This window comes from Phodopus roborovskii, unplaced genomic scaffold (genome assembly GCF_943737965.1).
Source record: "Phodopus roborovskii unplaced genomic scaffold, PHOROB, whole genome shotgun sequence".
In the NCBI taxonomy this organism is placed as follows: Eukaryota; Metazoa; Chordata; class Mammalia; order Rodentia; family Cricetidae; genus Phodopus; species Phodopus roborovskii.
Window position 1 is genome coordinate 20,742,996 of NW_026126563.1, and position 25,090 is coordinate 20,768,085.

Genomic DNA, 25,090 nt, shown 5'->3' on the forward strand with positions numbered 1-25,090 from the left:
AAGCTATCATTCTCACCTTCCTTAATTGAAAAGATATTACTTGCAATTACGTGGAAGATTGCATCTGTCAATGTGACTAGTCTGAAATGCACAAATCTGTCATTTTGCTTAAGATGAAAGCTCAAATGCCACATCAGCTCAGGCTGGTCTTTTGACTCCGGGATCCTCCTACCTCAGTCTCCCCAATTACAGACATCTAACCAGATTGTGGTTACTTGTTCCAAATCCAAATCTGGCCAGGACAAATAGTGAAAATCAGATTCTTTACATTAGGAATATTGCAATAGCGGTATTTTCTAGTTACATTAGAAAAAGACCCCAAAACAAAGAAAGAGAATGAAAGAGAGAAAGAAAGGGAAAAAGGAAGAAAGAAGAACGAGAGAAAGAAGTACGGAAGATTAATTCCCAGGAAACGTAGCAAGGGGGACAAACACGGAACCCACCCGGCGGGGCGGCTTAAGGAAGGAGGCTACCGGGTGAAGACGGCCGCCTCTTGCTGTCGTCACAATCCGCCGCCGGGCCGCCCCCGGTTGCCATGGGGGCCGGGGAGGCCACCACGCCCCCTCCCTGCTGTGGGCGGTGACCGGCGGGCGGGCTGCGGGCCTCGCAATGCCGAGGGACGGCGGCTCCGGGGGTGGGGGCTTCTCAGTGCTCCACGAGCCTCACTCGGGCCCGGTCCCGTGAGGCCTGCGCGCCGTGAGACTGAAGCCAGAAGACCGCGCAGGAGCACCGCTCGGTCGGCCGGTGACGGAGAGGGCGCTCGAGGCCAATCGCGGCTCCGAGGTGAGCCTGGGCCTGCGGGGCGGAGAGGGCGGGGAGGGGGCGGGTCAGTGAGGGCGTGGCGAGCGCGGAAGCGCCCCAGGGCGGAGAGGGCGGGCCGCGAGGGCCGGGCGAGCCGCCGAGCGTGGAGCAGGGTAGCGGCAGGCGCCGGGCCGCTGGGGGGAGGGGGCGGGGCCTCGGCACTATGGCGGCCGGGAGGGGAGGGGCTTCGGCGCGCGCCGGTGATCGAAGCGGCGGCGCAGCCAATGACTGCGCCTTCTACCTCACCTCTCGCTAAGCCCCGCCTCCGCGCCGTGGTCCCGCTGAGAATGGGCGGGGCCAGCTCGTGCTGCTGCCTTGTCTCGGTGTTCCGCCCCGCCCCCGAGCCCCGCCCCCTTCCTGGCGCTGGCCGCTTCCTGAGCGAGCCGCTTCCTGACACCATTCCCTCCCCCCTCAGGGCTCGCTCGGGTCGACGGGCCGAGGGCCGCCGCCGCCACCCGGGCCCCTGCCGGCGCCGCCGCCTTCCTCGCCCACCCCTCGCCATGTCCGAGGAGCTCTCGGCGGCCACGGCCTACACGGAAGATGATTTCTACTGCCCCGTGTGTCAGGAGGTGCTCAAGACGCCGGTGCGGACCGCGGCCTGTCAGCACGTGTGAGTAGACGCCCCTGCGCCCGCGCCCCGCGCCGGCCCGCGGCCCCGCCGGCGCCCGGCAGCCCCGCCGCCCGGCCTTGTCCCCGCCGCCTGCTTTCGGCGCCTCGGGCCCTGTCGGTGGCGTCCGTCCCTTGGCCTCCTTGCGGGGCCTGAGGGGGATCGCAGAGAACGTGGAGCCTTTTTGTCTCCTAGCAACCCTTGTGGAGGCCCCGGCGTTGAGTGCTCGCCCCGCGGAGGTGCGGTCGTGTGGGCCCGCTGGAAGAGCCGAGCCGCCGCCGCGTTCTCGGGGCTTCTCGTCGTTTTCAGACCCTGGCCCCTGGCTGTGCTCCCTCCTCCCCTCCCGCCCCCAGCACACGCAAGCCTTTGAGCCCTCTTTCACGCGGTCCTCGAGCCAGCTTAAAACTCAGCGATAGAACGGTGTGCGATGGGTTAGCCGCCGCCTCCCGCCTTGGGTCGGCCCTGGCAAGGTTTCCTGGGCCGAGGAGGCGGCTCCCTTTGTGCTTTCGTTCTGTTTACTATTGCTGGATGAGGCACTCACTCCAGGGATGAGCGGAACACAAAGGCATTGCAGGGTGGCAGGAGGCAGGTTGCTTGCCATAGTTCTTTGTGGGGACACCCTCCATCATTTGCTAGACGTCCGCTGTCAGTTAGGAGTTGGGCACAGACCTTAATAAAGTATATGAGGCATGTGACAGGCCTGGGTGATGATCAGCGCCCTCGAGGACCAGTCATTTGTTTTTTTTTTTTTTATTTATTTTGAGACAGGGTCTCATGTAGCTCTGGCTGGCCTGGAACTCACAGCGATCTACCTGCCTCTCGGGTTAAAAGCATGCACCATCTCGCCAGGTGTCTCATGTAGCTCTGGCAGGCCTGGAACTCGAGGTGATCTACATGCCTCCCCCCCCCCCCCGGGGGGGATTAAAGGCTTGCACGGTCATGCCTGGCTCCCCCGAGGAACTTTTTAAAGTAAAGATAACCAGTTTCTAGGCTCCATTCCAAACACAGAAATGGGTATCTGGCAGGTGGGGCCTGAAAAAGTTCTATGCTTCCAAGCAGCTGCAAAGAATTGAACAAATCTCTAGATAAGTTTTTCCTCCCACTCTTTTGTTTGATGATGGGACTTAGAACCCTCAAGGCATAGGTAGAAGCCAAGAGAGGTGGTTCTTGGGAGTCAGAAAGATTTTGAGTTTGAAGCCAAGCCTGGTCATGACTTCCAGGCTATCCTGGACTACACATGAAGCAAAACTTGTCTCAGAACACAACCACCCAACAGTATCAACAATCCAATAGTCCCCTCTTTAAAAAAAAGGAATAAGGGGAGGTGGATAGAACTTTGGCTTCTTAAATACAAGTCTAAGTATAGGTGAGTTTTTTGTTGTCACCTGTACTTGACAGTGATAATTTTTTAAATTAAAAAAATCCACAACATAGTCTGATCATGGTTTCCCTTCCCTCAGTTCCTCCCAGATCCTGCCTACCTACCTGCCTTTTCTTTAGCTGTCTTTAGCAAACAAAGAATAAGACCAGACAAACCAGACTAAAGAAAAAAGAAAAACACAAATAAACAAATAAAACCCATAAAACTACAAAATCGGATGATAATATGCAACAAAAGGGACAAAAAATGCGCAAAGTAATGTGATTCAAAAGTCTGCAGAAATAACACTGACATTATTTGTTGTCCATCTTCTACTGGGCATAGCTAACTCTTCACTGTCCTTCATCTTCACTAATCCTATTCCATGGTAGTCATGTGAGTTAGCTTTAAGTGATGAAATATGTAAATTATTTTTGCTCATCAAGAAAGATTAAGAAGTCGGGTGGTGGTGGTACATACCTTAATCCCAGCACTCAGAGGCAGAAGCAGGCAGATCTCTGTGAGTTTGAGGACAGTCAGGAATACACAGAGAAATCCTGTCTTGAAGGACAAAAAAAAAAGGAAAGAAAGGATTGGAGAGATGTCTCTGATCCACATCAGGCAGACAACTAACTGACTGTTAACTCTAGTTCCAGGGGATTCAACATCTCTGGCCTCTGTAGGCACTTGTACTCACATGCACATATCTTCATACAGACACAGCTTAAAACAATAAAGCTCTTTACAACGAAAAATTAATAAATTAATGACAGACTAACATTCCTTTATTTGGTGCAGATGAGGTGAGAGGAAGCTGTAGTAGTTGCTATGTATGTACTTAGATTTTTTTTTAAAGAGATTTAGTTATTATGTTTACAGTGTTCTGTGTGTATGCCTCATGCCAGAAGAGGACACTAGATCTCATTATAGATGGTTCTAAGCCATCATGTGGTTATTGGGATTTGAAGTCTGGATCTCTGGAAGGGCAGTCAGTGCTTTTAACTTCAGAGCTGTCTCTCCAGCCCCATAGATCTTTTATATACATCATCATTTCAAATACTATGGGGTCACTGACCCAAGACCCCATTGTAATTTTTAGTTCCTTCAAAATTCTGTGAAGAAAATGCCACTCTATTTCCCTTGTGGTGTATTTAAAATGAAGAACTGTAATTTGGCTTGACCTCAAGTGATGATTTTTTTTTTCCTTAAATTTCTGACTTTCTTCAGCTTAATTTTCTGGACTTTCACATGATGACATGAACAGAATAGCTGTACACCCTCACTTTCCCTGCAGTTGCTTTGTATTTCTTGTTGAACAGTGTATTTAAAGAGGGAAGAGGGAGGAAAAGTTTTATATAAATGGGAGGGTAGGTAATGATGGAACATGGACTAGACTGACCAGATTAAATGGGCTGAAGAAATTGCTTTTTTTTTTTTATAATTAGAATTATTTAAAGTATTAATTTACTATATCATTACCTCTTTTTTTACAAAAGACAGAATTGTGCCAATTAACAAGTTTATGTTTTGCTGTAAATCAGTGTTTTTGAGGTGGGGTGCCTCAATATATGGACACACTCCAGTCTACCAAACAGACAGAAGGAAAAGTACCAAATTACTATATGATTCATAGAGAGGGATGAAGTTAGTGATTTGGATCACTGGGAATTTTGTAGGTATTAAAAATAAATTTTCATGGCCATTTCAGTGACAGGAAAGGAGCAAAATCATTACATGGCTTTATCAAAATAGAAATGTCACTTTAATCTCCATTTCTCCAATTAGAAATTGTCTAATGTTTTCTTTGGCACAAGGAGTACTCGGTATACTTTCTCTGGTAACTGTTAGTAGTCTAATGGAGAAAACCTATAAATGAGTGTTACTGATATTTGCAAGATTTTAGGTAAAGAAGTCTAATGTTAGCAACAAGAAGCAAGTGTCAAAATCAGTAGGAATATAAATATAAATGGTTGACTTTCTTGATGTAGTTCCTGGTGACAGTTTGTATTTTGGCCGTGGTGGGGAGTACCTGGTATAGGTTTACTTTGTGTACTGTGGTAAGGAGGAGTACAGAAGAAGGCTATTCTCATAGACTTTGGAGCCAGAGAGCATGTGTAGTGGAGCTGTAGTTTACATATATTGGCAGGAATTTACTGGGTGAGCCATTTGAATGTTTTCCTAGAAATCAGAGACCTATTTTGGCAGGGGAGCAGCATGGTGTGGTTTTACTTTTAGAAAGTTTATATTAGTGTCAAGTTTCAGGTTGGCAGTTGAGATTAGTAATGTTGATGGCACATTGATAAGTCAGGAAAGGGAACGATTAGAACACTAAACTAAGGAGATAGTGGTAATACAGAGAAGAGACCCCTGACCTTTTGAGGATGTTGTATAGATTTAATGACAGCATATCCAGTAGTTAAATGTGTATGCTATACATAGATCTGGAATAAATGGAGGTGAGCTGCCTTTGTGGGTATATTCACTAAGGAATGTATGTAACTAAAAGCAAGAGGAGGTCCTAGATAGATCCAAGTTGTAGAGAATACTTAAGTATTCTTATGTAGAGAGAGCTGTAACCTGAGAAGGATAGAATAGGAAAACAAGCAAGACATAAACTAAGAATTGAAAACAAAAAGCGAAGCAATAACAAAAAGATCAAACTACAGCACTGTTAGATACCTTATAATAGTCAGATGTAGTGATTTTTAAAAGTAAGTAAAAATAAGGGCCAAGGGGATTAGTGCTAAAATGCTTGCCTAGCATGCACAAGTGTCTAGGATCAATCCCCAGCACTAAAAAAAAAATGGCTTGGGTGGATGGTACAAGCCTGCAAAAGCATCTGGGAAGATTGAGAAAGGACAATTGCAATTTCAAGGCTAGGCTATCCAGCTCTGTTTCAAAACACCAGAATGAGTTAATCTAGCCTATATGAGGTTCAATTTCATACCCCCAGCCCCCAAATCAGGCATAGTGGTACATCTATAAAAATAGCATTTGGGAGATAAGGTAAGGTAGGATTGCCATGAATTTGAAACCAGCATGGGCTATATAGCAATAGTGTTCCGCAAAAGCCAAAACCAAAGTGTATATGAGGCAATTATACAAAAATCATTATAGGAGAAAATAGAGTGGTTGTTAATGTTATTTCTCATATTTTTATTTTGTAATCTTAAAAATCTCTTAGTTTCTATTCATTTTCATCTTTGTTACTTTGATAAAATACTTTAACAAAAAGCAACTTAGGGAAGAAAGGGTTTATTTGATTTGCAATTACAGCCTATTTCTTTGGAGACGTCAAGGCAGGAATTTAAAGCATCATGTCCAGTCAAGAACAGGGATATAATAAATGCACAAATCTTGTTTGCTACTTAGCCATCCTTCCCCCCCCCCCCTTTTGTTTTGTTTTTGGGGACAGGGTTTCCTTGTGTAGCTTTGGAGCCTGTTCTGGAACTAGCTCTTGTAGACGAGGCTGTTCTTGAACTCAAAGATCTGCTTGCCTCTGCCTCCCAACTGCTGGGAATAAAGGCCTGTGCCACCACTGCCTAGCAGCCATCCTTCTCTTAGTCAGTTCAGGGCCCCTAACCAGGGAAGGCTCCTGTCTGAAATGGTCTGGGTCTTCCTGTATCAATAACTATCAAACAATTCTAAAATATACCAATAGATCCAGCCAACCTAATCTAGACCATACCTCAATTTGTCTTCCCAGGTGATTCTGGGTTGGGTCAAGTTGATAAAAACCATAATTTCTTTTTTAAAAAATGTCAAGGAATATTTGTACACTGTTAGAAGTAAACTCATCCAAATGAAAATTTACATATAATAACATCTGGGAAACATTAGTTTTCATATAGCCCAGGCTGACCTTGAACTCCTTATATAGTTAAGATTGGTTTTGAACTCTGATTTTCCTCACTCTACTTCTGAAGTGCTGAGATGATAGGCATGGGCCAAAACGTCGGGCTTCTTTTTGGCTTTTGAGATGGAAGTTTTACTATGTAGCTCTAGCTAATTGGGAAGTCATTTTTTTTTTTTTAAATTTTGTTATCAAGTCTCATACATACAATGTATTTTGTTCATTTTTATCTTCAACTACCCTCTTATTTCCCTCTAATTTCCTCTAAACTTCTTCCCAACAAATCTTCCTTCTACATTTCATGTTTTAAGATTTTTTTTTTTTTGTTTTGTTTTTTTGAGTCAAGAGCTTCTCTGTGTGGCTCTGGCAGTCCAGGAACTTGGCCTCAACTCAGAGATCCACTTCTGCCTCCTGAGTGCTGGGATTAAAAGACTTTTAAACTATCTAAATCCTTTGTCATTATTTATAAAGTAGCATAATTAAAACTGTACTGTTTACTTAAAAGAGAAATTTAATTTTAAGATCTGAAGACTAATTGATTCCTCATTTCCTTTCCTCAGTTGTTTTGGGGAACTTTGTATTTTGGCATTTGCTTGTGGTTTCAGCATTAATAAGACTGAGGCAGGAGAGCCACATCAGGGCCACCTTGTCTCAAGGGAGAAAAAAAAAGGTCAGGCATGATGTGTATGTACATGCCTGTGATCTTTGTACTCGGAGGCAGGAGGATTAGAAATTCAAGGCCAGCCTATGTGAAGAATTTGAGGTCATTCTAGCTTCAAGAGACTTTTTAAATTAACCTTCATTTTTATGTCTATCAATGTTTTGCTTGAATATGTCTGTGCACCATTTGCATGCAGTGCCTGTGAAGGCCAGAAGAGGGCATCCTCCTGGGACTGGAGTTACAAACAGTTGTAATTTACACTAAAAGCAAGGTGGGTGAAAATGCAGTTGTTTTCTCGCCCAGTATCTGTTAACCAGCCTTCTATTGGAGAATGAAAAAAGACAAGTATTCTAAAAGTACAGGCTCTTTTGATATGTGGAAAAGCAAGTATGACAGGAAGAGAAGGAAAAGGTGCACACCAAAACTTACTAAACTTTCTTTTGAAATAAGTTTCCATGCAGCAAATTTATCTAGTTTAGTTCAAAGAGATAAACAAATTTATAACTAAAGAGGCTTGCTTGTGGTACAGAAGGAAAAACAGTAAAATTGGAAATAAAACATACTTATTTACTAGATGGTGATTTGTTGTTGTTTGTTTGAACTAAGGTCTTTTTATGTAGTTCTGGATGTCCTGGGACTTGATATATGGAGACCAGGCTGGCCTAGGGCCCAAAGAGACTTTTCTGCCTTGTCTTCCTGAGTGCTAGGATTAAATTCGTGTGCCACCACACCTGTCTTTGTTTTATAGTATTCAAACACAAATGTAGCTGGGTGTGGTGGCACATAACTGTAATTCCTATCGCTCAGGAAGTTAAAGTAGGATTGCTTTTTTGGAGTCTAAACTTCAGCTTCAGAGTGACATTTAGGAAAAAGAAAAGAAAGTTGTAAAATGGACTTGAATATAGTTTCATTTTGTTACCACCTAATCCAGTTATTTCTAATAAACATGACTAAAACTGGGTTGTACATATATGTGAATAGTCTGACTGCATACTATATGTACATATCCATAATCACTTGTTTGTTTAGTTATAGAAATAAAAAGTGTTTTTTTTTTTTTTTCCCCTGTGATTAACTAACATGTCACAAATGTTTGGTTTAGTTTCTGTAGAAAATGTTTCCTGACTGCAATGAGAGAAAGTGGAATACATTGTCCCCTATGTCGTGGGAGTGTGACTAGAAGAGAAAGAGCATGTCCAGAACGGGCCTTAGATCTTGAAAATATCATGAGGAAGTTTTCTGGTAGCTGCAGATGCTGTTCAAAAAAGGTAGAGTTATATTATGACAGTGTTTTATTTTCCTGGTAAACATGGTTTGGAAAAGGACATTTCCAGGCAATATGGTGTACACCTATAATCCTTGCTCTTAGGAGGCTGAACTAGTAGGGTTGTAAGTTCACAGCCAGGTTGGGCTACAAATTGAGATAGTCTCAAAAAGAAAATAAACAAAATTTATGTAGAAAAGACCCAGAAACTTCATGTATCAGAAACCTTAGAGATTTTCATCTTTAATATTTTATTTTCTCAAATGTCAGTCTCTCAAATGTTAATAATTTAGCCAAACAGATTTATGTACTCAAAGAAACCTCTGTAACTACCCACTTAGGTATTTAAAAAATCATGAAATATTTCAAAGAAGACTGGTTTAAGTTTTGAGCACATGGAATAATTAGGTATTGATTGATAAACAAGTAACATTCGCTAATTATTCTATTTGAAGAATGCTGAACATGAGAAGTGATTGGACTTTGAGACTAGCCTTGTGTCTGTAGACCATTTACCCAAGTCAGATCTGCTTTTCATGCCTGAAGAAGATGTTGGACTGAAAAGGAAGTGAAGTGAAAACTCTTGTGGGATTCTGGCCTTTCTTTTCACTGGGAAATTAAACAATGTTCTTAATATGAGCATAGGAACATCATTTTATAACCTGCTTTCTAACACTTGTCAGGTTGTGAAAAATAGTCAAACGCCCAACAGTATTTGTATTTGGTTTTCAACTAGAGTGTCATCAGATAGCCCAAGTGGGCCTTGAACTTACAACGTAACTGAGGAGGACCTTGAACAACTGATTTTTTTGTTTGTTCCTCTCCCCAGATGCTGAGATTACTAGCATGCACCACTGTGCCTGGCTTTTTCTATCAGTATTATAGTTTCAAGTATAGGATTATTTGTTAATCCCCCTCCCCCAGGGGTTTAATGAAAGCAGGACTTGTATATATGAACAAAAATGTTTTACAAACACACACACACACACACACACACACACTTGGAGGCAGGGTCTCCCTATGTAGCCCTGGCTAACCTGAAACTCACTGTGTAGATCAAATTGACCTTGGCCTCTAAGAGATCCTAAGTGCTGGGGTTAAAGTTGTGTGCCACCCTGCCTGACACTAATTTACATATATAAAGAAACTTGCACTTAAATGAAATATTTAGATAACTAAAGATGTTGCACTTAAATGAAATATTTAGATATCTAAATATTTAGATAACTAAAGATGTTGTCATCTTTTTACCTCTTACTGACCTGTATCAAACTTTGTGAGTTCGGTTTTAAATTAAAATTTATTTTAACCAATAATTTGCAGATTAAATTCTATCGCATGAGACATCATTACAAATCTTGTAAGAAGTATCAGGATGAATATGGTGTTTCTTCTGTCATTCCAAACTTTAAGATTTCTCAAGATTCAGTAAGGAGCAGGTAAGCAACATTTATCCTAAAAGCAAAATTTTAATAATTGAAATGGAAATTGTTTGGGGAATTTTGGTGTGTATATGTTTAACAAATTACACTAACTATCCTAACTAGAATTTGCCTTCCATATTTATTTGCTGTTTGTATATAGGAGACCAACTCCTCTATGATTTAACTTAAGCTTATGTTACTTAAAATCATTCTGGGAGTCTTTCTTTGAATAAAAATTATACCTGGGAGTTGAAGACTCAACTAATTTTCAGGTGAATTTATTTGGCAAAAATCACTTTCAATAATTATTTAAATACTGGAGTTTTTATGTTTTTGTTTTTATTTTGTTTTTTCTCATTGCCCTCTAAGGAATAGGTTTAGCATTTGAAATTTTTATTCTGATAGTGTCTCAGATCTACTATTACTACTACTACTTTTTCTTTTTTAACTTAGAGACTGGGTATAGTGTATGTATTCAAAGCTGGTTTTGAATTTGTTAGTGTTTTTTTTTTTTAATTGCTGTTTTGTTGTAGAATCACTTCAAAACATTTATTACATTGTGTGTGTGTGCTGCTATGTGTTTTTGGAGTTCAGAGGACAACTTGGAGGAATCAGTTTTCTTTTTCATAGTTTGAATTCAGGTCCAGGCCTTTGTTTGTTTATTTTTCAGCAGGGTTAGTCATATGTATTGGGGGAGGGGTGTTGTGGAGGGGGGGGGTTATGGAGTACTGGGGCTGGGGGTAAGCAAAGGTCTTGGAGGCACTTTCCCAGCATTGTCAGGTAGATGTTCACTTCATTTGCTTACGTATCCATCTGTTTGTTTGTTTGTTTGTTTATTGAGGCAGAGTTTCCATGAGTAGCTTAGGAGTCTGTCCTGGAACTTGCTATGTAGACCAGACTTGCCTCAAACTTAAGAGATCTGCCTGTTTCTTCCTCCTGAGTGTTGGGATTATTGTTATGAGCCACCACTGCTCGGCTGAGGTAGATGTTTAACTAGATGTTAACTTTTGACTAAGTCTTTCTCCCTCAAGTAGCTGATCTGGTAATGTAATACTTTTTGATATTTGGTAAATATTTAGATTGTGTCTTATGTACTAGAGTTTGAACTATAGCTACCAGAATCTTCTAGAATACAATAAATAGTCCTGGAAAATCTCAGTAAAAGTTCAGCATATTATCTAGGTTTGTTGTCACTGTTTGTTTCTCCACTTTTTGCAGTTCTCTCATCATTTTATTTTTTTTTCTGCCTAAATTCTCACCTTAATATATAATGTACAGTAACTTTTAATATATTTTTTATGTCATACAATAATACTATACACACACAACACACACACACACACATAATCCGTCTGTCCTAGAACTAGTCGACTAAGCTGGCCTTGGAAAGAGATTAACTTGCTTCTGCTTGGATTAAAGGCATGTACTACAACTTCTGGTGGCCATTAGGGTTAGTATAAGCAAGTGCTTGTACCTGCTAAGCCATCTATCTCCTCAGCCCTTCTACGAGCATCCTTTAACTAATTTGAAATAGAAGTACTTTGGTAATTTGTTTTCATTATTCTCCTTATATCCAGGCACAATTAGAAGCTTAATAAATACTGTTAAAGTAAATAATAGTGATAAGATATATATCTAGTTAGCCACTAGCCCAGGTCAAGAAATAAAGCAATTACCAGAACAGGTTCCTGTGAGCTGTGTCCATTTGGTCTCGTATCCCTGTAATCACTGTTCTTTCATTTGGATTTTTATTTTATTTTATTTTATTTTATCATCCTCACATGTATCGCTACATGTTTTTCTTCATTTAGATAATTAATGACAAGCTTGTGTTCAATAGTGTGAAGAGATGCAATTTCTTCAGTCTAACAATAGCTTGTGGAAATCAATGTGCTAAGTCAAATAAAGTTTAAAACAACTCTGGTTATCCCGTTTTACTGACTACTTAGTTGAAATGTCTGGTAATTTATTTAGGAATGGTTTCACTGCTTTGTGTAACTCAACCCAAGTTCTCGATTTAATGATTTTTTTAAAAAACCAAATCCCTGTGGATTCTTTTGTCCCTGTGCTCCTCTTGCCATACTTCTGTTGTATTATAAGTACACATCTGTTTGGTGTTTTGTTCAATTAATTTTTTTGTTTTTTGTTGTTTTGAGACAAAGTTTCTCTGTATAGCCCTGGCTGTCCTGAAACTCATTGTGTAGATCAGGCTGGTCTCTAATGCAGAGATCCACCTACCTCTGCTTCTTGAGTGCTGGGATTAAAGATGTGCACCACCACCATTAATTTTTCTTAATATGGGGTAGTGTTTTGTTATCTTTTTTCTTCACTGTATCCCAAGTTCTCAGCAAAGTTCCTAGAGTGTATTACATGTACAGTCACTGGGCTGCTTTGTTTTTTGTGTTTTGGCATTTGGGGATTTGGTTTTACTCTGGCTGGTGTGGACCTTGATATGTGGACTATCCTGACCTTAAACTTTGTGATGCCTCTGCTGCCTGAGTTCTGGAATTACAGGTGTATACCCCCATACTCTGCGCTACTTGTTAAATGACAATACCTTACCCCTATTCCTAGGAGATAAGCCTTGCTCATTTGGACCCTTAGAGTCATTTGGTCAAACAATGTTTTGTACTAGTAATATTTCTTATCTTTTTTTTTCTTTCCTGTTGTTACTTCCCTAACTCAGTCCCTGTTATTTTTTTGAGTGCAATTAGTGTCCAGTTGATAGTTCTATGTTTAATTATATGTAGACCTGTGTGTCTCTGTGTGTGTATATGTACATGTGAATGCAGAGGCCAGAAGAGGGGGGCCATATCCCCTGGCATTGGAGTTACAGGTGGTTATGAGCCTGTTTATGTGGTTGCTGTAACCCAAACTCAGGTCCTTTGCAAGTACAATTTTTTCTTTTTTGTTTTTAATTGAGAATTAACTACTGCACACTCTCTCTAGTGTATTTTCTGTAATGTTTAGGAAAAAAGGATGTAGTCTGCAAACCCTAATAGCACAAAGTTTTATACATGTTAATTATATTTATATGTATTCATGTGGTGGGGCAAAGGCCAGTATTAGATATCTTCAGTTGCTCTCCACCTTAGTTTTTGAGATACTCTTTCACTGAACCTGGAGCTCACTGATCACAAGAGGTTAGGGATCGGTTTGTGTCTCCCCAGTGCTAGCTTTACATGAGTGCCTTATTGTGCCTGTCTTTTTACATGGGTGCTGTGCTCCTGTCACCGATGGGTGCTGGGGAGGTAAACTCACGCCATGATTGTACAGTAAGCACTTTAACCACTGGGGCATCTCCCCAGATTCATCCTTGCTATTTACTTAGTTAACAGAGAAGGTTTAGCTGTGTATAATGGCACTCACCTGTGGTGCAGTATTTAGAAAACTAAAGCAAGACAGTTACCATGGCTTCAAAGCTTGTCAAAGCTACATGATGAGTTTAGGGCCAACCTGGACTATGTAATGAAATTTTGCTTTTAACTAAAAATAAATATATGAGTACAATAAAATGAAAACTATAGCGATAGGCTTGGTGGAACAGGGCTGTAATCCCAGCCACTCGGGAGATTGAGGGAGGAGAATCACAAATTTAAGGCTGGCCTGGGCTTTCATGGCTAGACAAGACAGCTTTAGCAGGACTTTAACCCAAGAAAGCAAGGTGGTGGGGGGTTACTGATCTCCAGTACTGCAAAAATGAGTTGAGTGAGTGAATGAATGAATGAATGAACGAACGAACAAACAAACAAAGGAACATACACAAGCATGAGTGCACACTAGATTTGAGAGTACCCTGGCTCATATTTCAGTTCTGTTCTTTCGTAGTTGTTTGACTTTGTCAGGAAACTGCCTTGGTTTTCTCACCTTTATAAGTGAGGTTGAAAGTTAATTAATGTATTAGTATAGGTGAGATTAAGTTGAATAGTGTCTTGCCAGGTGTTAGTTCACACCTTCACCTCCATGGTACTGTTTTTTCCTTAGCACTCAAATCTGCTCAGCTGGCAGACCACTTCATTTATTTATTGTTTTTAGTTATTTTTTTGGGGAGGGGGGAGCTGGGTTTCTGTGTAGCCCTGGCTATCCTAGAACTTGATTTGTAGACCAAGCTGACTTTGAACTCAGATCCACCTGCTTCGGGTTCTGAGTATGGGGACTGGCAAAATTTTAATGATTTATTTTTATTTTATGCGATTGGTGTTTTGCTTGCATGTGTGTCTATATGAGATGTCAGATCCCCTGGAACTGGAGGTACAGGCAGGTGTGAGCTGCCATGTGGGTTCTGGGAAATTGAACCCAGGTCCTTCAGAAGAGCGGGCAGGTGTTGGTGGCAAACACATTTAATCCTGGCACTGGGGAGGCAGAGGCAGGCGAATCTCTGAGTTCAAGGCCAGCCTGGTCTACAAAGCTAGTTCTAGGACAGGCTTCAAAGCAATACAGAGAAACCCTGTCTCAAAAAACAAAATCCAAAAAAAAAAAAAAAAAAAAAGAGCAGGCAATGCTCTTTTACTTCACTGGTACACTTTTTATACTTTTAATGTTTACTGTGTGTGTGTGTGTGTGTGTGTGTGTGTTGAACAACTCTCAGAAGACGGTCCTTTATTGGCATCTTGTGGGATCTGAGGATCAAACTCAGGTTTCAGGCCTGTGTGGAAAGCTCCTCTAAACCTTGAGCCATTTTACTGACTTTTTCTTTTTTTATTTAAACTGTTAGCTACCCTGTACAATCTTTCCTAACCTTAGAATTTCTTCCTGTTAGTAGAACTGTAGTTTATAGTCCAATTAGATCCTTTGAACTTTATTGTATTTATTTACTGCTAAATCTTATCTATTATTGTTTTTATATCCTATGCAATGTTTTAATTACCGTAGAAGGCATCATGAATTTTCAGAGAATTTTCAGGATGGACATGTGCAGAATTGTGTTTTTTTGTTGTTGGGTTTGTTTATTTTGTGGTGGTTAGGGATCAGACTTGGAGACACAGTACTTTACATATTGTAGATTAGTACTATACCATGAGCTATCTCCTTAGACTTTAGTTTTTTGAGACGGAATCTTGCCATGTGACTATTAGGAGTTTTGAGTAGGCTTTGACCTGATGAGCTGGCTTCTGACTGCTAGGATTATAGGTGCCATGATACCTGGCAAGAGAAATGTTTTTCTTTTGGAGGGCGCATTTCCATTTCCAGATGTATTCTGATTCCTAGCACCCATATCAGGCAGCTAACAACCATCCAAAAACTCCAGCTTCAGGGGGAACTGATAGCTCTGGCCTCTGAGGTCAGCTGCATTCTCATACACAGATACACTCATATAATGAAACACACAAATCTCTAAAGAAAAAAAAGTGTTTTCCCATGGCAGAAGTAGGCTAGTGGGCTGGAAAAGAAGCCCCAAAGCCTGCAAGTACTTGTTTTTATAAAATTGACAACGCTGATGAAATTCTGTGCCCTTGTTAGTTACAGTTTCTGTATGGAATGCCCCTTCTTCCCTTCTAATATTCCTTATGACTCTGACTTTTTTGGCATAGGGTACAAGCAAATATATCAGGATAGTCTGTGTATTAGAAAAGTGTGCTAATGAAGTCTAGTTTCTTTTTTGGGGGTAGGGAGGTTTGAGACAGGGTTTCTGTGTAGCTTTGGGGCCTGTCCTGAAACTCAGCTCTGTAGACCAGAAATCCACCTGCCTCTGCCTCCCAAGTGCTGGGATTAAAGAAAGGTATGTGCCACTGCCACCTGGCACCTAGTTCTTTTTTTAGGAATAACTTCTCATTAAAAAAGTATATTTTGTGAGGCCTACTCCACTTTGGAAGCCACAGTCTTCTACCATATCCTAGCTATACACGACAAAGATTCACAAATATTTTAGTTCACCCAAGGGTTTAAAATTTTAACAACGAGCAGTGGAAAGATGCTTAGTAGTAGAACATTAGCTTTGCTTCCATAGGACATGGGTTTGAATCTCATTATCTGTTTGGGTGCTTACCACCATCTGTAACTTCAGATACAGGGGGTCCTTTCCTAGCCTCTGCAGGTACTGCATGCATGCAGTGCATAGACTTAAATACAGGCAAAACACCCTGCATGTTTAAAAGGTCAGCAAGAGCCAAGTATGATAGCACATGTCTATAATGCCAGGAGGATGAAGCAGGAGAACCTAGGAGTTTGAAGCCAGCCTGCATTAATTTCTAGATTGTCTTGGCCCTCACGTTACCTCATCACCTCCAAAAGGATATCACAGGTAGAGGAAAAAGACGTTGGAAAAAATTTTATTGTAATTAAAATTCTGTGCTAATTTACATTTGTACCTGAATATTGTAAGGTTTTGTTTCTGTGGGTTTTTTGTTGTTTCTGAGATAAGCAATAGTGGCTGGCCTAGAATTCTCTTTGTAGCCCAGGAGGCCTAAAACTCAGAGATGCACCTGTCTCTGTCTTTGCCTCCTAAATACTGGGATTAAAGGAATGTGTCATCATACCTGGCTTTTTTCTTCTTTTCTTTTTCTTTTTTCTTTTTTGACAAGAGTTATGTTATGTAGTCCAGGCTGGCCTCAAACCTGTGATTCCTCCTGCCTCAACCTCCTGAGTGGTGAAATTATATGTGTATGCCACTATATCCTCTATTTTAAGAGAATGAATACATGAATGAATAAGAACTTAAGCAGTCTTACTTGATTTGGAAAGCAATGTCATGAATATCATAGATATTTTTTTTATTTTAAAACAACTGAAGATTCGAGGCTGGAGAGATGGCTCAGTAGTTAGAGCACTGCCTGCTCTTCTATATATAGGTCCTGAGTTCAATTCCTAGCAACCACTTGGTGGTGGCTCACAACCATCTGTAATGATTTCTGGTACCCTCTTCTGGCCTGCAGACATGCAGGTATAACACTGTGTACATAATAAATAAATCTTAAAAAAACAAAACAAACTACTGTAGTTCACACTTTTCTCTTTTTTTAAATGTGGATGTGTGCCTGGTACCTATGGAGACCAAAAGTATTAACTGCTGAGCCACCTCTCCAGCCCCTGAAGTTCAGTCTGGTCATCTTCATTAAACAGTTCACATTAATGAAGCCCTGATGTGTTTTATTATTTAGGGTATTAACTCTTCCCTCTCCCCCCTGTGTTTCTTAAGTAATAGGAATGAAACATCTACATCTGATAACACAGAAACTTACCAAGAGAATACAAGGTAAAATTTTAAAAAATTCTACTTTAGTAAATAGAATAATATAGAAGGTGATTATTATTTGTGGTGGTAAGAATTTAACTCAGGGATTGATTATGGTAGACATTCACTATACTGTTGAGCCATAACCCTGAATCCTTGTAATAGATTATTCTTTTTCTGAGACAGGGTTTTGCTGTATAGCTTAGGCTGGCCCTAAACTCATGATCCTCATACCTAAGCCTTCAGAGTGTGTGGAGTTACAGACATGTAGGTTATAACAATAGATTAGTAAGTTTTTATTATTAGGTATTGTGTGTGTGTGATTTTGGTTTTATGTATTTAGACTGTGTGACCTCGTGTGCATGCCACATTACACATACAGAGGTCTAGAGGATAACTTGCAGGAGTTGGTTCTCTCTACCATGTGAGTCCTGGGTACTTAACTCAGGGTTTAGGGTAGGTGGCAGGTGTCCCTTAGCTGCTGAACCATCTCTCCAGCCCAGTTGCTGTATTTTTTTAAAATAAATATTCGTTCAGTTAAATCACTAATTATAGTGCTAGAAGCTAATGCTTGTTGCTTTCAGGAATATGTAAGAGCTTATCTATTTTCTTGGTCCGATTTCTTCCATGTACGATTCAGGCAGTTATCAGTATTGAACTGTCTCTAGCTGACATTGAGGTATTAAAACCTAGTGATGCTTGATTCTTAGATTGCTTTGAACTACCTTGTCTTAGGGTATCTGTTGCTGTAAAAAAACGCCATGACCAATGCATCTTACAGAAAATAATGTATTTAGGGCTTCCATTTCTAGAAGATTAGAGTCCATGATGGTGGTATTAGGCTTGGTGATTGGTAGCTGGAGCAGCTCACATCTTAATATATAAGGAGGAATCAAAAAGCACACTGGAAATGGTGTCAGTTTTTTGAATGTGTGCCCAATGACACACTTCCAGCAAGGCCATACTTGCTGATCCTTCCCAAACAGTTCTAACAAATAGGAGCCAAATATTCAAACATAGGAGCCTTTGGGGGCCATTGTTATTCAAACCAGTACACATTTCAGTCTTTGCTTTTCTGTGAATTTTTGTTAGATTCTTAATTTGATGAATATCCTTTTTTAAACTACTGTGTGCTTTGGGCAGGATAGTGAGCATGCTGTACAATTTTACAGGTCAGATAACTACTTTGTGCCTTCACTTGTTGAGCTATCTCACTAGTCCATGGAGCCTGTGTGAAGTTAAATTCCTACATAGGGGCTTTCTAAAATGTGGTAAACTGAAGGAGAGTTAAAAACTTGAATGAACACACAATGACTTCTGGCATCACATGATTGATTACAGTTAAATTTGGACTTAGCTTCTTAACCATGGTCCTGTATTTTGTTTGTAATTGTTTGGAGATAGGTTTCATTAGGTAGTCCAAGCTGATCTTGAACTCGTGATCTTGTTGCCTCAGTCTTCTGAGTACTAAGAATTGGGGCTGTGGGGGAAAAATGGACTGAAATGATAAACACTAGTACTGTATAAAATAAGACTGTAAGGGAAATTATATTCCAAATCATGGGTTGAATAATATCATAATTATTACTTAAAACATAGTGAATTTACAACAGTGCATCAAAAATCAGAAGCATCTAATTTTTTTATGTTGATGGTTTGAATTTCAGTATGTCTCATTTGAATTGCTTTGTAGTTCTTCTGGGCATCCCACCTTTAAGTGTCCCTTATGTCAAGAGTCAAATTTCACCAGACAGCGTTTATTGGATCACTGTAATAGTAACCATCTATTTCAGATAGTTCCTGTGGTAAGTACATATATTCAAAAGAATCTTTTGTTTAAAGCATGTGGTTCCATGAATATGTCTTCATGTATATAAAGGGGAGGGTTCCTTATTTAAATTTGTATTTAAAAGTTTTAATAAGTGATTGTGAGGCAAAACAATGAGATTTTTACAATTTGATTACCTCATGTCAAGAAAGATAATTACTGTGAGGTAATGTAGACTAGTCTAGGAAGGAATGAAAGGTGAGTGAGGGAGTCATTTTTGTGTAGTTGCAGAGCCTGATTCCATGGGGCCCTTTCATTTTTTGTTCTGCTGGATGCAGAGGACTGGATCCAGTTACGTGAATCTGTTGTAGAAGACAATACCTCTATAAAAGAATAAAGCTGGGATAGGCACGTTGGTGAATGCTTTTAATCTTCACTTTGGGGAACAGTTCCAGGCTGGCCAGAGCTGTACAGTGAGACCTTGTCTCTAAATCAAGAGAATAAAATCAGTAGATTCTTTTAATTATATCCTTGAATCTTTTATATGAATGTATAAAGCAAGGAGGAAAGAAGACATACTGTATTTTTATTTTGTTGCATACTTGTCTTTTTTGGTGTTATTTTTTTAGGGTAAAATTATGTAGATTACAGGATTCCAACATTAATGATCCCAGAACTCGTTTTGAGCATACATTTCATATAGATCAGTGAATTTTAACTCTAGAGAATGGAAGAGGATGTATTAAACTGGAAAACATCTTTTGTCTTCCTTCCCATACCCCTGCCCTGTACTGGGGCTTGAACTGGGACTTTGCACTTTGCTCCACAAGCATCATACCTTTAAAATATATCTTTAGCCTTTTAAATTTTTTCTAATAAAATTTTGTGATGGGGTCTCACTTAGTTGTCCAGGCATACCTTGTATTTGCTTTTTTCTGCCTTCACCTCAGGAGGAGGTGGTTTTATATATTTCTCTACATACATAAGAGAAGGTTGTTGATTGAAATTTGAATTTAAGTTATTGGTACAGCATATTTTTGTTAATGATTGACAGTGTTGCAAAATGAGACATTTAAAATTTTATTACCTTATATAAAAGAAGATGATATCATGAGGTAATATAGTCTACAGTAGGTTAGAAACTATAGGTTTGTGCTACCACAAGCAGCTCCTTCAAAAATAAGGACTAAAATGTATTAATAACAATTACAGCCACTCTTAAGATAGCAAATATAGTAGAAAAATGTTTCAAAACAGTGCCCGAATAACTATTGAGGATTTCTCTCAATTCCTGCAACAGTTTATTAGAAGGGAAGGGATTAAATAAGCAAATACAGTACCAAAGAGGTATATGGAAAATCTTCATAGTTAAGACATTATGCTTGGTTTTATATTGAATTATTTGATTAGTATTTTCTGCCTAATCTGTACATTGTTAGTTTTTGCTAGAATCTAGTTATTAGTTTCTTTTTGTGTCATTTTAAGTAATGTACTTCATAAAACTTTGAGGATACAGTTTAAACTATAATTCATTCCATTTTCATTTTACATGTAAGTGAAATGAAGCTAATAATAGTTCTATGTAATTGTTATTAATGGGACTATATGTTGCACACGTTGTAGCACACGTTGTAGGTAGCTAATAAAAACTGTCATTACATTGATGTTAGTATAGGCTTGCATGTTTAAATAGTTATATAACTAGAAATTTAAGTAATAGAATGTCCATGGTCTCTCTTACTATAATAGTGTCATTTATGTAAGGTAATTTGCTTGGGAAATGATCTAGTCATGGGATTTGGCTCTTAGAAATGGATTTTAAGAGCTGCACATGGTGGCACATGCCTACAGTCCCATGACTTGGGAAGCTTAGACAGAATGGTCACAAGTTCAAGGTAGTCTGGGGTACACAGTGAGATCCTGTCTTAATCTCTTTATAACATCCAGTACTTTTTGTGTTCAGGCAAACCTTAGAGACACTGTAAATGTGAGTACATATCACAATAATAAAGCAGATATTGATGCGAGGGCCAGGTATGCTGTTACCTACAATCTTCAGCACTTGGGAGGCAGAGGCAGGAGGATCTCAGTGAGTTCCAGGCCAGCCTGGTTTACATAGCAGGCTCCAGGATAGCCAGGACTACATTAGAGAGACCCAAAATAAATAAATAAATAAATAAATAAAGTTATATGAATTGAGCTACACCCTTTTGGATGTTTTTTCAGTCCATATATATATAAAAGTTATACTTGACTATATATACTGTTTCTGTTAAGTATGCAATAATACTATGCCTGAATTGTACATTTTCTGAGTTAAATCCTTCATTGCTAAACAGTGTTATTGATCATTTGAGACGTTGGAACAGTGGTGCCAAATAGACTTACTTAACATTGGGTTGGCACAAACATTCAGTTTTTAAAGAAATGGAATGTCTGCGGAGTGCAGCATAGGGAAGCACAATGAAATAGACCTGGTGTTTTCAGTAACATGAGCTTGTATTTTAATGCTCTCAATAGTTATATAATGTTTCATTATTTTTGTTATTTTTTTATTTAAAACAATCTGTTTCTCATAGACATGTCCTATTTGTGTGTCTCTTCCTTGGGGAGATCCTAGCCAGATTACTAGAAATTTCGTTAGTCATCTAAATCAAAGACATCAGTTTGATTATGGAGAATTTGTGGTAAGTGAGTTCTTCAAGATTAAGAAAGTTAAATTAACTTTTTCAATCTAAATTTTGAGTTTTCAGGCAAGTTGTGAAACCAGACTGCTTGGATAAAGAAAAAGTTGCTGTATTTTAATAATAAAATTGTTAAGCTTCATGAAGTTCTGAGAATTGTTTATACAGGAGGGATAATTACTAGAAAAATAAATCTCTTAATAGCAAAATGAAAGTTTAAATAAAAATTGCCTAGAATTAAGAGAAAGTTATACCTGCTTGAAAAGTAAAATTGGCACAATCTATATGGGAGGATATGTTTTCAAATATAGCTAGCATATGAGGCACATTAACAAACCAAACCAAAGAAACCTGTTAAAAACCAGGTTGTTCATTTAGGAATGGCAACAAAGGCCCTCAAACCAAAAGGGGTCAGTTTTTACTTTTCATATTCATGACAATTTTTAAAAATGATGTGATTTCACCTTATTAATTGTAAAATTGCATGTTATTCAGCTTGTGTGTGGTTAAGATCTTATTTAATACATGATCAATCCCAATAAAGAATACCTGATATTCATTTTTCCGTTCAATTATATATAGGCATGCATAATTTTCATTTTTATGGAATTTGCAATTTTAGGCAGTACTTCAGAATAATTTAAATGTATGTAAAATTCACATGTGGTGCTTTAAAGAAGTAATTGTATATTATTTTCCATTTTAAGAGCTGATACTATATCTGGAGGACTATATTTGGAATAGTAAAATAGGTTTTATCTGCTATTTTTAATGTAATTCTTTGTTTTACCTTGCCATAGAAAACTGTATTTCAGTTGTAAGTTGAAGACTTGATATCTTTTAAAGCTAATCCAAGGGGCATATATTGACAGCAAATAGTGTTGTTAAAAAGAGAGTAGTGTTTCTGTTGTTTGGGTGGTGGGTCAGGGACTCAGTGCTCTCTAAAGAGCTGTACTAAGCCCTAGTCATAGAGTCAGTGTATAATTTTGACTGAGCTACTTTTACTTAGTTTCACTTTGTGGTTAAGAAGCTGTTATTCAGCTATTAATTCAGCAACTCCTTATCTTTTTAAAAATGAGTTTCTCTTCAAAACTTAGAAATCTTTTCTAGAAATGACACAGGTTTATTATACTATTCGTTTTAATTAACTATAAGTTTGGTCAGTATAAGTTTTATCCTCTGCTGAGTGGAGCAGTTATTACTAAATAATTATAGCTAAATTTAATTTAAAGTTTGTGTATTGAAGCCTTGTATTTTGCTAATTTTTGAGATGGGGTCCCATTATGTCCATGCTGGTTTCAAACACCAGGACTCAAGATATCCTCCTGCTTCATTCTCCTTAGCTGAGAATTTGCACCATGGTGCTCAGCTCAGTCTTGCATTTTAAAACATACTGTACATAAATTTTTTTGTATGCAAATGCATGTGAAGATGTGTAATGCATTAGATACAATTGAGCAGTTGGTTATTTTCCTGTTATGTTTTTTTAAATCTTTTTAGAATCTTCAGCTAGATGAGGAAACCCAATATCAAACTGCTGTAGAAGAATCTTTTCAAGTAAACATCTGATGTATACACATCTCTGCATCCTTGTACCTGCAAGTGCCATCTTTAAGGGGAAGACAACATGAAGTCACCGTTTCAGTAATTTGCTGTGCATATTAATAAAAATAATAATTCAGTCTACTGTATTAGGTTTTTAATTGAAAATAAAGGTGGGACACCCTAACTCCATTCTCTAGACAGTTACTTTAGCAGCATGGAAAAGGTTGTGTTTTCTTGTGTGGTGAAAAGGGAATTCCTGTTGTCTTTTTCTTCTTTGTATTACATATTCTGAATGTTTCATTAAGTTGTTTTTGATATTTGATGCAGTTCCTTCTATTTACTTTAGTACAGAGGTAACAGTACTTTATTAGAAAGGTAACGGTAGCAAATTCTGAAAGATGTGATTCCTATAAAAATAATAAACCTGAGCCATTTGTCAGAGCTGCAGAATGGAAACTTGAAGTGCTAAGTGGGATAATCCAAAGGGATTTTTTTTTTAAAGTATAGATTCTAGCTGACGAATTCAATAATAAGAAAATTGTATTTATGTAATGTTTTGTATTTTTGAAGACTAGTGACATTTCTATAATAATTTTGACTTTTGAAATCGTATTGTACAAATGTTTCTTCTTTTGCTGTTAGATGAACATATCAAGAGAAGAGAAAAAAGTTTTCTTTTGTGGTTAGTTTGTTACTTCACTCTAGTTTGAGTAATTTGTAAGCCTAAAATGAGTTGTATGACAGTTCTTTGTAGTCAGTATTTCTCACTAGCTGATGAAACTTTCACTCAGTGATGATATATTACCCTTAAATTAGTTTTTTAAAAATCCAAAGTTGAAGATGTATGTGGATATATACATACACTTTTGCATGTATCTATACACATATATATCTTTGCCTAGAGTTTGTCAGGTTATGTATAGAATTTCTATTAAGAGTTTTAATAATGGGCAAGCAATATAGGATTGAAGTATTTATCTCATTTGATTAAAATTTTCTATGTTACCAAATTTTTTAAACAGTAAGCCAAATATTAAGTGGTACAGTTGGCTGTTATTACACCTGAAAAATATGGTGCTCATTAGTTATTTTTGAAATAATGCTTAGGTGATGTAGTGAGAGCAATTTTACCAGCTACTGTTTAGTCAAAACCAAGTTTGTTCTTAGTCTTTGGTGTAAAGTATTGTAGAGGAGGTCGAGTCACAGAGTATAGGGTTTAAGAGTGGATTCCTGACATTCCATGCTAACATACACTGTTATGTTTTCTTTAAAATAACTAAAATCAAAAGAAAATCTCTGAAGTAGTTTGCTGCTAATATATACATATATTGTAAAAAAAAAAGTATATTTTGATTTTTCTTAATACTCTTGTTGACTTTTCTACAATGAACATTTTTTAACTTGATTTAATAAAAATGTTAATTTTAAACATGCATTTTGTAAAAACCCTTTTCAGTTTAACAGTAATGACTTTATTTATGTTTAGTAATAGTCAAACACACAAAAAGCCATACATCTTAATGCCTTTTTTCTGTCGTTTCTTGAGTGTGATGTTTGCTGTGTTTTCTAGCACTTTCAGTTTGACATACAGGAATTTTAGGAACATCTGTATAATGAACTCTTTAAAAGGAGACTTCTGTCCACATTTCTTCCAGCTTAAAGCAATAATTTTGATACTTTTAAAATTTAATTAACCAATGTGCCCATAAACCATCGTGGGATATGCAGACTTCTTTAAAATTGTACTAGAGGCCATGCTGAAATCCTGTTTTGAAGTCTTGTGGATGAGTTAAATATTAATAGCTTTTAAATAAGAATTATCCCCACCCTGTTTTGGGAACTCCTGACAATGGGAAAAAAACTTTTAAAATTCCCCTGTGTTGTTGCATTAAGAACAGGGATAGGTAGGCTTTATTATTTAATTCATTGGGGAAAGCCCCTACTTTAGTTAG

The 25,090-nt window shown here is 38.5% G+C and overlaps 1 protein-coding gene across 2 annotated transcripts; it reads left to right on the forward strand.

The window, feature by feature from the left end:
* The first annotated feature begins 1,010 nt into the window (after window positions 1-1,010).
* Window positions 1,011-24,571, forward strand: Rnf138 (ring finger protein 138). Of its 2 annotated transcripts, XM_051201985.1 has the most exons (7): window positions 1,011-1,411; window positions 8,385-8,550; window positions 9,870-9,985; window positions 17,106-17,162; window positions 18,835-18,946; window positions 21,489-21,596; window positions 23,094-24,571. In XM_051201985.1, the coding sequence occupies exons 1-7, from the start codon at window positions 1,026-1,028 to the stop codon at window positions 23,160-23,162; spliced, it is 1,014 nt and encodes a 337-aa protein (XP_051057942.1). In that variant the 5' UTR covers window positions 1,011-1,025; the 3' UTR covers window positions 23,163-24,571. The 2 variants fall into 2 exon arrangements, with proteins under 2 accessions (XP_051057942.1, XP_051057943.1); XM_051201986.1 differs by lacking the exon at window positions 21,489-21,596.
* Window positions 24,572-25,090: the final 519 nt, after the last annotated feature.

Excerpts from the sequence above, each read along its gene's own strand:
- Rnf138 (XM_051201985.1), top strand. The coding sequence starts at position 1,026 with ATGACTGCGCCTTCTACCTCACCTCTCGCTAAGCCCCGCCTCCGCGCC. Across the intron at positions 17,163-18,834 it reads ACTTACCAAGAGAATACAAG|TTCTTCTGGGCATCCCACCT; the intron begins GTAAAATTTTAA and ends ATTGCTTTGTAG. Across the intron at positions 18,947-21,488 it reads TATTTCAGATAGTTCCTGTG|ACATGTCCTATTTGTGTGTC; the intron begins GTAAGTACATAT and ends TGTTTCTCATAG.